The following is a 14381-nucleotide window of genomic DNA, read 5'->3' as shown; positions in this document are numbered from 1 at the left end:
CTTCAGAAGCTGTTTTCCTCACCCTGGGCTCCTCTACTGTTTCTCTTCCTCTCTTTCATTGTTTATCATTTCGCTTATGGTTTGACAGTTTTGCCTCTGATCTGCGTTTTGGCAGGTGGCAGCTCGGGCAGTGCCATGTCTGTAGCTGTGAAGGCAGCCAAAGAGCTGAAGGAAGGTCAGCGCTGTGTTGTTATCCTCCCTGACTCTATCAGGAACTACATGTAAGAACCTGCTTGTTTTCCCTCTGGGAAAAGGGTGAGGCAGTCCCTCAGACCTCCTTACAGCAGCGTCGAGTTGAATACGTATTATAGCACCCAGTTACCCAAGCAAGGAATATGTTTGGGGCACAGCTTCTGAGGTATCTAGAAAGGGTCTGACATGGAGTAGAAGGGAGCTTCGCCATCTGAAAGCTGAGCTCCTCCTTGTGTCTGACTTCAATATATAACCATCACTGGTTAGCATCCTTCACAGGAAAAGACTTGCTTTCACTGTTTTATGTATTGGGGACCATTGGTATTACCCCATTCCTGGAAGGGTCCCTGTAAGGCTGTCTGCTCTCTCTTCCTGTGTCCATAGTAGAGCACAGCACTACTGTAGCAGCAGCCAGTGTTGGGGTGAGTTTACAGGTGGAAGTGTGAGGGCTTTGAGCTGTGTTGAGAAGTTTCTCTCCTACTGCATTGAAACATATTCCAAAACATGATGTTTTTTGTTGTGTTTCCTGACTTCTCTTGCATCCAACACAATACTAGTTGACTAGAAACTGCAGACAGACCTTGTGTAAGTGCAGGTTGGCACTCCTCCATTCCAGGCTGTCTATCATATTGCAAGGGACTGGTGTAGTTGAAACTTTTTTTCCTATGGGATTCCTTTTTCTTTCTATGAGTACTTCTTCTTAATGTCACTGGCTGGTAAGTTTGAATGGCAAATGGTGGTATATTTTCAATTACGCTTTAGTTGTTGATGGTAGTGAGCTGTAAACAGTCACCTCTGTGTGCTATTAGGTTTTCTGTCAGTTGTTCAGCCTGCTAATGAGCATTTCACTTCCTGATGCTTTCCAGGTCCAAGTTCTTGAGTGACAAATGGATGATTCAGAAAGGGTTCATGAAAGAAGAAGACCTTGTCAAAAAACCTTGGTAAGCATATCGGATCCATTTGGATTTTCATGAGTCTATTCAATTGACTTTATGGCAGTTGATAATTTAAAACTCATTTCAGTTTACACTACTTCCTCTGATTTAGCTAATGTTTCATGCTATTGTGTTGATATATAATTGCAGCTGTTAATCAAATCTGCTTAAATTAGTTGATTTCCTTCTTTGAGTTGCGTGGCAGCAGAAGAAAACTTGGTACTTAATGATTTTTTTTTTTTAATAAATTAAAAGGTTGTATCTGAAATGAAGAAGTAGTATACAGAGAACACTTCCAAGATCAGAGTTTTTGAGTGCAAAGCACTGCAAGTCTACATAGGTGGAAGGGGATCTTCCCTAAATTGCTACCTATAATGACTGTAAATATGGGTAGCTCTTTGAGTAGGAGCACAAAATTTTCTGTGTAAGATACAAACAATGGAACTAGGGAGATCAGTACTCTCCACTAACTATCTGTAATCCTAGAAAGTAGATGAAATGAGGAAGTGAGTTTTGGTCTTAAAGCCTCACACTTCAGTGTCTTTCTGATATTGGGGAGAAAACTTGAAAGCCTTGATGCTTTACTGACTGTGGGTGAATCCTGAGTCTTCCTTGCAGCCTTTTGTCATTCCTGGAGTGTTGAAGGCCACTGTACATGAGCAACTGGTTCTGTTCTATCCATAAAACTTGCATGGGTTTGGTTTTAATTTCATCCCCAGGTGGTGGAATATCAGTGTTCAGGAACTAAGCCTCTCTGCTCCCCTGACTGTGCTTCCAACTGTTACCTGTGCAAAGACTGTTGAAATTCTCCGGGAGAAGGGATTCGACCAGGTACCAGTTGTTGATGAATCTGGGTATGTCCACATATATCACTATTCATCCATATGTATCACTTCCCTCACCAGGTCCCAAGGGATGTCTTTTAAATGCTTACTAGAAGTAAAATATCCTCTCACTCATCTTTCTTCAGTTATAGTAACACAGTTCAGAAATGTTACCTTAAACACACCAATGCTGGACTTAATATGTTGTCATGCCAGAACTGTCCTGCCCTTCACATAATAAGTTTCTAATGATTATTATGATACACTTACTCAGTGTGTCTCTGCAGGATAATTTAATTGTTTTTTTATAATAGCTGTTTAACTTAACAAAGCAAAAATTCATATTTAAAACAAAAACCACCAAACCTACCCATGTTCACCACAACTTTCACCCAGTTTCTTAAGAACACTACATTATAATGCAATGTTGTAGTGACCCCTATAAACCAGGGTGTCCCCAGCCAGCTGGTATGCCTTATCACCCTGTAGGTCTCTTGTAGGACAGGCTGAGTAATGAAGAGTTGCTAAATTACTCTCCCCTTAAAGTGCTAACTCAAGGGATTAATTGTTGCAGGCCCTTGTAGGGAGAACGGGAATGAGCAAAACTGAGGTGAGCATGTCCTTGGCCATCACACCTTTCAAAAGGACAGATGAGGGTATAAAACAATGAAGTTGTGCTTTTCAAAAGCTCTCTCAGATTGCAGGAGCCTCTCCAGTTGCAAGGACTAGAGATACAAAGAGCCTGATGCTCAGAAGGGCCAGGCATCCACAGCACCTGCTGACTTCTGTGTGAGTCTCCAGAGCTTCTGAGAACTGGACTCTGTCTCCTGCAGAGACACAGAATCCAAGTGTACCATCAGTAATGTTGCTTTATACCATGAACCAACTGAACTGACTTCTCCAGGCTGGCTGAGAGTGGATGCTTTTATCTACAGGAACACCTGACACTTTTGTGTTGTTTAGCTCTATCTTCTCTCTCTCCTTCCCTAGGGTGATTTTGGGCATGGTTACTCTGGGTAACATGCTTTCTTCACTGCTTGCTGGAAAAGTTCAGCCTTCTGATGAAGTCAGCAAAGTGATCTACAAACAATTTAAACAGGTAAGCAGGTATATTCTACAACTCCTAGTTCTCTGCTTTAAAGTACTACTGTAGGTGTCCTAACACTACAATGGCATCAGGTTGGGTAAGGTTTACCTGGGACCATACAGAGCAGCTGTAACTGAGCACAGATGTGCTCCAAACTCTGTCCTAGGTCACTCAACAGCTCTGAGGTTTGTGTTGTGGCTCTGTATTGTGCTGTTCCATTGCTTCAACAGGCCGCCTTCTAGCATGCTTGTCCTTTCATCCTTCTCCAAAAACCCTAGCACAAATCTGGGCAATGTAACTATCCAGGAGAAGAGACAGGGAGATGTTGAAACAGCACTTCTAAATAGTTTCTGTATTGGCTAAAAACTAGCAACTGTTTGCCTTTTATATCAGATGCCTTGCTAAAACAACGGAAGACAAACACCATCACTCCAAACATCCCCCCTTCCTTCTTCCCCCAGCTTTATATGCTGAGCATGACGCCATATGGTATGGAATATCCCTGTGGTCAGCTGGGGTCAGCTGTCCCAGCTGTGTCCCCTCCCAGCGTCTTGTGCACCCCCAGCCTTCTTGCTGGTGGGGTGGTGTGAGGAGCAGAAAAGGCCTTGTCTCTGTGTAAGTACTGCTCAGCAGTAATAAAAACATCCCTGTGCTATCAGCTGTTTTCAGGCAAATCCAAAGCACAGCCCAATACTAGCTACTATGAAGAAAATTAACTCTATCCCAGCTAAAACCAGCACAGTTTGCTTCTCTTGCAGGAAAAGGATTTTGTTTTTAACATGGAATGCTTGGTGTAGTTTTCACCAGACTTTTAGTTTCAACACTGTCTCATAGTAGATGAGGTGCTGTGTTCTGGAAGTATGTGTAATGCTTCTGTTCAGTCTACAAACTACCAAGTCCCTGAGGTTGAGAAAGGATGCTAGTTCTTTATGGACAAATGTAAATATATTTTTTCCTTCCCAGACAGATAATCAAGCATCAGGTGGAAATGTGGTGCGTAACAAAACTGCTTAGTTCATGTTCTCCCTCACTTGGACACCTTAAGAGTTTCTGGGGCTGGTGGTGTGCAATCAATTCTGTAGCTACACTGGTGTTAGCTGTAGTAGCCAATTCTCTGCACTTCTGAGGTTGTGGCTTTTTTCCATGGGCAGCTTGAAGTTTCTCATGCTTAATGAAGAACAGCTTAACCATTTCTTTTCTCTTTAGTTCTGACTTTTTTTCTTGGTGGAGGAGGGAAGGGGAGTGACACAAAAGCGGTGGTATTGCTAACTTGCTAACTAAAAGCATCATTCATTGGTTATTTTCCATTTGAATTGATGTTTCAATGGAGAAACATGGTTAAATGCACATAACCTCAGAAGTATTGTGGATTTTGCTATTCTTACCGATGTAGTGAAGCTTGTTTGGCTTGTTTACTGGTGAAATTGGGAAAACGGATCATCCGTGTCACTGAAATGACTTAGGATATCCTACAGTTAGGATCTGTACCACAGCATGCATCAATGAGAGGTTGGCTTAGTCTGTGACTACCAAGGCAAAGCTATCTTTTGGCAACATAGGAAACTCTCTTTGGTATGATTGCCACAAATATTTTGTGGCAATCTCTTAGAATGGAGAAGCAATGGTTATAGTTTTTTTTTAAAGTCTCCAGTAGGGTAGTACCCTAGGGCTTTGAAAGATTAGTTACAGGATAATTTGCTAGTCCAAACAAGTGCTGTGTGTTAGTGGAGAGGAGGGCCATTCTTGTGGAGTCAGATGTTGGTTCCAGTGGTTTGGGGTCTCTTTACCACTTCTTCCCCAAAGGATCTTTGCATCAACTACTAACATCTGTTAGGTGTGGTGCAGACATAGCCTTAGCAGACTTCTTGTCTGCCTTTACCAGAAAATAGGACTGAGGCATGGTCTCTGACACTTTCTTGTTCTATACCTAGTGTTTAATTGTTACCCTGTTCCCTGGTGTGATTTTTTGGTTAGTGTCCTAAACCATTTAGCACTCTGCTAAACAACGTGAGGCCTGGTGTCCCCAGCATCCCCAGTGGACCAGAGCCTACTTCTGGGGAAGGAGAGAATTTAGTTGTAGGGCCATGAGCAGTGCCATGTCACTTGCCCTTAGAGCCAATCAAGCAGTCCCAGTCATGTGTAGTGTAGTAGCATGTGCATAGGCTAATTGCCTTAAAGACTTAATAGGTTTAAAAAAAATGCATAAATGTGGGAAAACTTGTGGGCAAAATTTTTAGGGAGCTTGAATGAGCAGTACTGAGACAGGTGAAAACTCCATGGGAGTTCTGTTAAGCATTTCAAAACATGTTTATGTCTTTGTAGTTGTCCTAGTGCTGCCTATGGGCTGCTTGTCCTGGTCATCTTTAGCCTACCCAGTCCCTGAAAACAGGCCTATTGATTATACACAGATGGCAAGGGGCTCTACCCCTTCAGTGAGCTTTGAACTTAAGTTCAAAAGTTAGGCTTTGCACGTACATTTGCACAAAACTGCTTGTCAGTGGTGGTGACTGATAGTTGGCTCGATGTGGCAGTAGGTCCAGATTTCCCCCCACCCCTTGCCTGGCCCACAAGCTTAAGTACGCACTATAGCCTGCTGGTCCCTTAAACACAGGCTGCTGGGAATCCTTTTGCTCTCTTCTAACTCACAGTATGGAGACGGGAGCTCTGTGCAGCCCAACTGTTCATGCTGTGGCATTTATTCTTCAGTCACAAGCTGAGCTCAGTGCAGGATAAAGGCTTTTTTAATCTGCAGTACAAGACTTTTCTTTGCTGCAAATTCATTTAGTCCCCTTTGATGAAAGTACATGAGATGGTGTGGGCTGCTGTTACCTGGAGAGAGTCACCTGGGCATTAGACCTGTTGCTGCTGCTTAGTATGTTATAGCATGTAGGAAGAACAGTTTTATGCATTCTTTCAAATGGTTTCAGCGGGTGATTAGCTAAGTGTTTCAGAAGGATCTGTATTCTTTCAGCAGAATCAACACAGGGTGCTTTCTTGCTTAGTCTTAGCAAAGTTGAACTTCACTAAAAATTAATTCTTAATTCTCAGTCCTTGATTTGCACCTGAATACCTGAATGAGGAGGCTCAGAGGTGACCTTATTGTAGTCTACAAATACCTGAAGGGAGATTGTAGTGAAGTGGGAGTCGGCCTCTTCTCCCAGGCAACTAGCAATAGGACAAGAGGACATAGCCTCAAGCTTTGCCAGGAGAGGTTCAGGTTGGACATAGGAAGAATTTCTTCTCAGAAAGGATTATTAGACATTGGAATGGGCTGCCCAGGGAGGTGGTGGAGTCACCATCTCTGGATGTGTTTAAAAAAAGACTGGACGTGGCACTTAGTGCCATGATCTAGTTGAGACATTCAAAACCCGCCTGGACGCGTTCGTGTGTGATATGGTCTAGGTAATCCTGCCCCGGCAGGGGGATTGGACTAGATGATCTTTCGAGGTCCCTTCCAATCCCTAACATTCTGTGATTCTGTGATTCTGTGATTCTGTGACATGGTGGTGTCAGGGCAATGGTTGGACTCGATGATCCCTGAGGTCTCTTCCAACCTGATTGATTCTGTGATCTTCACCTTTGGTTTTGTTTTTGGCTTGTTTGAGCTTTTCTCTTCCCCTGCTGCCTCTGCAGACTGTATTAATTTCCACAATGATTTGCAGCCTGATACATTCACTTTTTCCCAGTCTTGCTAGAGTAAAATAACCAAACTTACCAATGAGTTATATGGTATATATATTTTGTTAGACACGTAGAACACTTGACCTTCTTCCATCATTAACATTTTTCAGATATTCCATATGTTCAGTATATTCATTATGTTTACAGAATCAGAATGAATAACTTCATGTAGTGCCTCAATTTTTTGTTCTGTTTTCTTGGAAATTAGAAACAAAGAAAACTGATCTTTTAATTCGGCCTTGATTTGTTCGTGTTTTACAATACTTCAGATGGGAGCAGTATATGAATGCTAATGTATTGGTTTTAATACTGCACAAAGTATATGGGGATTATTGACTACTAGATTTATAAAGGACTGTTTTATTGACGTTTTGTAACTCTCTCCTCAGATTAACCTGAAAGACAACTTGGGGAAACTCTCTCATATCCTGGAAACAGACCACTTTGCTCTAGTGGTTCATGAACAAATTCAATGTGAGTATGATGTACTGCACCTCGTAAGAGGTAATCTTTGAGTGGTAACAAGAAGCAAGTACAAGCGTGAGTGTGTAAACATGTTCTGAAGAAGCCAAACCCTCTTTTTATATATGTAACTTTGTGCTACTAACACTTAGTAAGACACTAGCACTGCAATTCTTGTGGAGTAAATGTTAAATCCATTAATAACCTCACATACTGTAACACACCTGCTTTTGGAGCAAGGTACTGCTCAGAACTGAATGCCTGAGTCCCGTCCACTGTTCAGTGGGTTTGTTAGTAGCAGTAAACCAATGAATAAGCTCCTGCAGTACAACTGATGTTTGCTTCTTCCTACTCCTGTCATACCACTTCCAGCAGTTCCATGACAGTGAGTGTCCCAGATTAACTACACTTCATTGTTTTTGCCTTTCTAAAGCAAAACCTTTATTAGAACTTCATAAAGTTTAGTAAGACCTAGATGTCAACACTGACATCACCATCTCAAGACAGCTTAATATTTCTTTTTCCTGTTCATTTTGTTTAAACTAACTTACTCCCCTTCACTTCATGTTTTTCCTCCAAACTCTACTTTTCTTCATCCTTCTCAAAACTCTTTACACTGCCTTCTTTATGAACTGGAAATGACTAAATAAATCCTCAGATCTAGGGTATATCACTGTTGTATGTGAATAATATTTTTTCCTGTTTTATCTTCCTTACAGCAGGCAACTTGCAAAATTACAAACACTGAGAAACTAAACTAAAAACAATATTAAGACTCACCAGATAAATTTATCTGACAGCTATCTCAGTTATAACTGTAAATCAAGAATAGGTATCAAATTTGGGCTTGTTCCTGATAATCTACATAAGGATGTGCTCTTGACTCTGTGCTGACTAACTATTTGTAAACCTAGACTCTCGCTGGAAGCTTGCAATGGAACAAAGATTGAGTAAATGAAAAGTCCAGGACAATCCAGCTGGCTGAACAAACTGAGTATTTAAGTAGGCTAAACATCTCAATACAGCCAGACTTTAGGAACAGGGAACTTAGACCATAGATAAAGGGCAAGAGGTTGCTTGGCCACTTGGTTCCCAGGTCAAAGGCTTATGCTCACAATGAAAGATCACTCGAACCTCTGCTCTCAATGCAGCAATGATTAGAAGGTTAGTAAGTTTTTTGGATGTAAATGGGGAAATGTTGTATGGTGATTTCTATACTAATTCTGTATTTGACAGTGGAAGGTGGTAGTGTTGCATGTCCTCCTCTAGTGGCCTCTGGTTCAAGCAGGATAATATCAGTTTGCAGCTGTTTCAAGTAGAGCTACAGAAACTAATGTATGAGGAAGATATAACAGGATTTGGTTTGAATTTTCAAGTCAAGAAGAATAAATCTGATGGACTCTTATCCATCCTTCCTTCCGTAATGTTTCAGTTTCTAAAGCCCTTCTGTTGAGGAGCCTTTCTGAAATAAAAATCCTTGCCATTTCCTATGTAACTGTTGGTCAAGATGACATTTGGGTTCCCCCTCAATATACAGGGGTCAGTAGTGATAACCAGCTCTGCCAACAGGCTCTGACATGTGGAGCTGGGATGGCTTGGCACCTGCCTTTACAAACAATGCCATTAAAACCAAGTGGGGTGCTGTGTTTTTGTACCTCCTAAAGCCAGAATCCCCTCTTTGTTCCTGTGTAGATCACACTGACGGTTCCTCCAGTAAGCGGCAAATGGTGTTTGGCATCGTTACAGCCATCGACCTGCTTAACTTTGTGACTGCACGAGAACGGGAAAGAAAGTCCAACTAAAATCAAGTAGCAATGTGGAGCCTCTTCAACAACATTTTGCAATCTCCAACAAAGAATCAGGTTTATTTCTTAGGTAGAACAGTCTGCCCTTAGGGTGTTGGTGTTTTTTGTTTTGTTTTTTTTTGTTTAATTCTGAAAATAAGCAGTTAGCTATACTTGTGTCAGCTATATAGCCAGTGCATTTTGCTGTATTGCACAGCTTCTGGGGACTTGTTTCTTAATCAGGTTACACAATATTTCTTATCAAGACAATTTATTTTTTTACCTATATGTATATGTAAAAATATTGCCTAAATTAACTGGTATGTTCCTTACTTGTTATGTCTAAAGTCTGGCTTTCCAAAACATTGTTTCAGATTCATAAAATGTGTTGAAATAAAGAGTTACTGACGCAGAGGCCTGACAGAGCTCTGGAAAGTTTTGGATGGTTTTTTTTTTTTTTTTGTGCAAGGGTGTTAAGTTAGATAATACCTGTGTGGAGACAAAAATGGGACTGGGGCATGGAGAGAAGGGGGGTTTCCCTTTTGGTGACACCAGTGTAAAACAAGAGGAAATCGTGAGGGCTGGAGCTGAGGCTTGTTTAAACCAGCTGCTCTGAGGAAAAACTGACTTGAGTGGAAGCCTGACAGTGAAGTGACAAACACAAATTAGTGACTTTGTTTTACATAGTGCACCAGCTTTCACTGTAAAATCAGACCTTTCTTTTTTTTCCAGTTGTACCCTGATAAGTAAGCACAAGTGAAAAGATTAAAAGGTAAGATCAAGCTTCTTGCCTGAAGGTTTTTGAAAATCAGGCTGTTTCATCTAGTAGCTTCCCCTTTCCTCCCCACCCTCTTATTTATCTTAAAGTGCTTCTTTTTATGCCTGTTTTAGAAGAGCCAAAGGTAATCTGTCAAGAGCTGTAAACTCTTTCAAGTCCTGTTCAAGTGCTCCTACACTGTAGTGCCTTATTCCAGGAGAAAAACCCTACTATTAATTGAATTCACAGTAGCCAAACTTGGAAGTAACTGGCAAACATGGTGTGGGCGGGTACTGTCAAGAGGACACAAGAGTAATGTGCAGTAGGTGTGTGCAGCTACAACTTTTCACCGCTTCTGTAACTCTGGATTCTTCAGTAATGTTTGACTTGTGTAGCCGTGGCACAGTTTAGCACCAGCAGCCTCATCCGTACACTGCTGTGCTCAGGCTGACGACTGCTGTTAGTGGTAATGGTGAGTGGAATGACCCCGTAGTTACAGGAGAAAAGTAGCTGTTCCTCATTTTCATAAAGACTGCTCTAATCGTCTTCTGACTGGCCTTTTGCCAAGGATAAAGTTTTTGATGAGCAAGAGGACACTTTTCTTAGTTTGTCTTTCTTTCCACTGAAGTAAAAAAAATACTGTTTAGGCTGGGGCTATTGCTGGTAGGATAGCAAAGTTTTTTAGAAGCTGAAAGCCAGGAGTTGTGAGTCAGCTAAGAGAAAACAAAAGGGTTAATTACAAGTCACAATTACTACCTCCTGTATATAGATTTCTTTCTACCTTGCTGGCCTCCCTGGGGCAGTGGAATTTGCCATACATTTTGGCAGTGTGTGCTCAGAGGAGACAGGTGGTGGAAGCCACCCTGTCCCGTGTCAGTGCTCAGCAAAGAACACCAAGCAGAGCCTTTGCAGTTGTGCCTTGAGTGATGCTGGCCTGGAGGAGGGAGGCAAGAGCTCAAAGCCAAAGAAGTGACACCAGTGATAGTGTCTGCCTGCCAGCAGTGTGACAGCCTGGTTTGTTGTCTAGCTGCTTCTCTCTCACCTTAAATTTGTGAATGTTAAGAGCTTTGTTGTAATAACAAAAAGCCTCAGACTGATTTCTGGTAACTCTTTAATTCCTTGCTGGTGAATGCTAAGTTTATTCTGCCCTTGTTCAGTTTATTTCCTTAGACATTGGCTGTCCCCTCAGATTAGGGCTATTACTGAAGTAATATGACCCATACTTACTTTAAACTATGATTTAACCATTGAATTCATATATTTCCTTAAGATTTAAGAAAACTTTTCCCAAGGCTCTGGAATAAACTGCTATAAAGTCTAAAAATGTTGTAACTTCAATAATAATTGGTTCTAAAGGATGGTTGATTTTTTTTTAATTTTTTTTTTACCCTTACACTGTGCAGTGATTCCTTTCTCACTGCTCCCCCTCACTGAGTAGCAACCCCAGCTCGGGTGCTCTGACTAGTGGAAAGCTGAACTGATGTGAGTTATCAGATGCGTGTACCTGTGTGTTAAAGACACCGTTTTCAAATCTGGATTAGCTTTTCTAGGCTGAACAGCTCTGTCTTACCTCTGTTGCTGCTTGGCAGAGTCTAATAACTCATCTTTCAAACTGTATTTTTGAGCTACTTCCCAAGGGGTGACAAATAACTTTGCACAGTTAAGGGCACTGTCTTTGATCTTGGCACTTTTAACATCCTTGATGTTTCGTAGCATAGCGAGAGTCTGTGAATGGTTAGTTGTACCCCTTGAGACATTAGTATTTCAGCCAAGCTTCTAAATTTCTTTCCCTATTATTTCAGATACTGTTGCCAGATATATTTTCGTATCTATTCTTACTTTACAGGGAAGGCTGAGAGAGACTTATTTCTTTGATTACTTTTATTTTCACTGCATCCTTTGATTCCCACACTTGTAAAAGAACCTGTGTACTTCACTAGATGCTACAAACTGAAGTGTTTGCTGCAATCATAGCCATCACTGACGCTGAATTTTAGCATTACTGTTGCTCTTGAAAATTTATTTTACTTGCTTTTATCTGATTTTTTTTTTTTTTCCCCATTTTCCACCTGACCTTCACTGATGGCGGCAGGGAGGGGGGTGCTTAAGTAGTTGGTTTTTTTTGCCTTTTCTTTTAGTGCCTGTAAAAGCTCCATGCCCCAGCCTAACTGAATTCAGCAAGAAATGCAAGGAGGGTAGAAGGAGGTTCCCAAAGTTGCTTTTCAGAACAGCAGTAGAAGAGAGAAGTTAGAGTTGGGGCAGCAGCAGATAAATGGGTAGCTTTACCTGTGACACAGAGAAAAGTGTAAAGATTTTAATTTGGGTTTTTTTAGTTTACTGTTTGTATGTTAATCTCTGTAGCATCAAGAAAACAGGTAGTATTGCTGACTAAGAAAAAAGAGGTGGTTAGAGCTGGTAGGGAAGAGGGGATGTGAGTCTAAAGCAATCCAAGTAAGCCAAAATATCCAAAGAAATCCACCAGCACCACTCTGCCTGTGCAGTTTGGTAAGAGCAGAAGCTGTCTCCTGTTCTACACTGGCACAAGGAGGAAACGGTGGCCCCCAGCCACTCTTACTCACAGTAGCATCCCTGTTTGACCAGAGGAATTGGTAAATAAATGGAGTTGCTGAATGACTGAAAAACTTTCCAGAGCTCTTTCCTATAGTAGGGATGAAGGCAGCAGAGAGAAGGGGACAGGGAATTCTGCAGGGTTGAAGTTCCTCTCATGCAAAAGCTTATGAGCGTGATGCTTTTTTGCATGTGTGAGAATGTTGTTACTAGCCTGGCCCTGCTTAGTAGTGGTAGGGCTGTAGTAACGCTGGACTCATCTCTTTGTTTCAAATACTGGGAGGACCAAGAAACACATTTCAGTTTGTTTGGTGTTTAACCTGAAATTCAAGTCCAGAGCTTGAACAGAACTGTGTTTTGTTTTGTTTTTTTTCTGAAGTGGGTGCCTGCATCTTCTGTTTACCTGTGCTGGTTATGCAAATGCTGATTAAGCCTGAGAACTATTTTGCACATGGATATTTATATCAGCAATTTACACTGTATTTGTTTTGTCACTGTAAGAGAATATCTGTCCTTTTGGTTTAACTTTGCAACCTGCAAAAATACTTTTATTTTCTCATCTGAATGCAATTATCCAGTAAAATCTGTATAATATTTTGCAAGCAGTTATCAGGCAATGACTTCAGGATCATTTTGAAGTCGTCACGTCCAATGTTATTTCCTACTTCTTGCACAAGCTGTGGCTGACTCCAGAACTCTGTCTAGCTGAGGTTCCTCTAAGCAGCCAGACCAGTCTCATCTGCCCACCAAGCTTGTCACTAAATGGTTTCTCAAAACTTCTGCTTGCTGTTATGAATCTCACACATGTTCACTGTCAGGAGCTGCCTAGCATTGCCACTGTCCTCCAACAGCCTTTCTTTACTACATAGTGTCAACACACTACCATGACAAAGGGAAGACTTCTTATGCTTTAAGGAGCTGGGAAAAATCAATACTCTGTGCTGTATTTATTGCACAAATGTTCACAAATGTACAATATAAAGAGTTCAATAAAAGCTTGTTTGATTGCAGAATGACTCTGGGTTTTTTAATGGCAGTTCAAGTTGAAAGTGTATTAGACTGCAGACTGTGAGAAATTCCTATTGGCTACAGAAGACCTCCCACTTTCCATGTGTGGACTGCAAGACTGTGCAGTTCTGTCTCTGGAGGGCTGCTGGTATGGCAGGACTGGCAGTGAGCCAGCCCACCATCTGCTGCTTGTGGCTGGCTTTAGTACAATCCTGGTGTTTCTGTACGGGGCAGGAAAGGAAGGGTGTAGAGCTCAGGCTCAGATGTCACTGTTGAAGTTCCTACAGCAAGAGGTGCCTGTGTGGTCAATTGGGTAGATATTTCTGAATAAATGCAAGGGGTATGGCCAGCCTGTGTTTCTGTGAGAAGGTGATGTCTTTTGGGAATTATGGTGAAGCTATAATGTTAAAAGGTGCATGAATTCAAGTGAGGTGTGTGGGTGTTGTTCTGTGGATAAGGAGCAGCTGGCAGAAACCAAAGGGGCTGGCTGTGTTATTTCAGAGCTACGCGTTTGTGCTGCCACTCAGCATCTTGGTCGATTGCTCAAGTTAAACCAGGGTGAAGGTGGTTTGTATCTGCTAGGCAAGTGAATAAACACCCCCTACCACCACCACCATCCCCTGTTCTTCTGGTCCCCATTTCCTTATGCGGTCAGTCCTTGCTCAGCCCTGTCCAAATAGCTTAGGGCCCTGTTGGCCACTCTCATTGCAATGTTGTTCCATCTCAGAGACATGGGGAAAGGCCAGGGGGTGGAGAGGTGCAAGGGGCCTTCCCCTGCTTGCCTCGGGTGCCCATGCTGGTCCCCCGGGCATGTGGCATGAAATCCTTGCTGGCTCACTTGCCTGCATGCTGGGTTTTCTTATAGGGGCATGGTTCATCTGCCTTCTCACACACACAGAGTGCTCTGTCCTTAGCTTTACCTTCTCACTTCTGATCCAGTTTGCTCCTCAGCAGCATGGGGTGACTGACACAGCAAGCAAACAATGCACTAAACTTTCTTTACCTTACACGTGCTTTTCATGTGATGAGTTGAAGTGCTGTCGTTGCCGGCAGCAATTGCAGATCATTGCCTTACCTTTACCT

General features: G+C 42.0%; 1 protein-coding gene across 5 annotated transcripts in view; it reads left to right on the top strand.

Moving 5' to 3' along the window:
* The window catches only part of LOC137674378 (cystathionine beta-synthase-like protein), a 30969-nt gene extending 17666 nt beyond the window's left edge, over positions 1–13303 (top strand). For 4 of the 5 annotated variants that reach the window (XM_068419693.1, XM_068419685.1, XM_068419702.1 and 1 more), the window contains exons 12-17: positions 116–221; positions 1059–1133; positions 1847–1981; positions 2942–3050; positions 7109–7193; positions 8874–13303. In XM_068419693.1, coding sequence (XP_068275794.1) covers positions 116–221; positions 1059–1133; positions 1847–1981; positions 2942–3050; positions 7109–7193; positions 8874–8983 — 620 coding nt within the window. In that variant the 3' untranslated portion in view covers positions 8984–13303. Of the gene's footprint in view, positions 1–115; positions 222–1058; positions 1134–1846; positions 1982–2941; positions 3051–7108; positions 7194–8873 lie in introns of those variants that run through there. The other variant, XM_068419722.1, reaches the window with a different exon arrangement.
* Positions 13304–14381: the final 1078 nt, after the last annotated feature.

This window comes from Nyctibius grandis, chromosome 2, assembly GCF_013368605.1.
Source record: "Nyctibius grandis isolate bNycGra1 chromosome 2, bNycGra1.pri, whole genome shotgun sequence".
In the NCBI taxonomy this organism is placed as follows: Eukaryota; Metazoa; Chordata; class Aves; order Nyctibiiformes; family Nyctibiidae; genus Nyctibius; species Nyctibius grandis.
The sequence above is the reverse complement of the archived record's forward strand: the minus strand, read 5'-3'. Positions and strand labels throughout refer to the sequence as shown.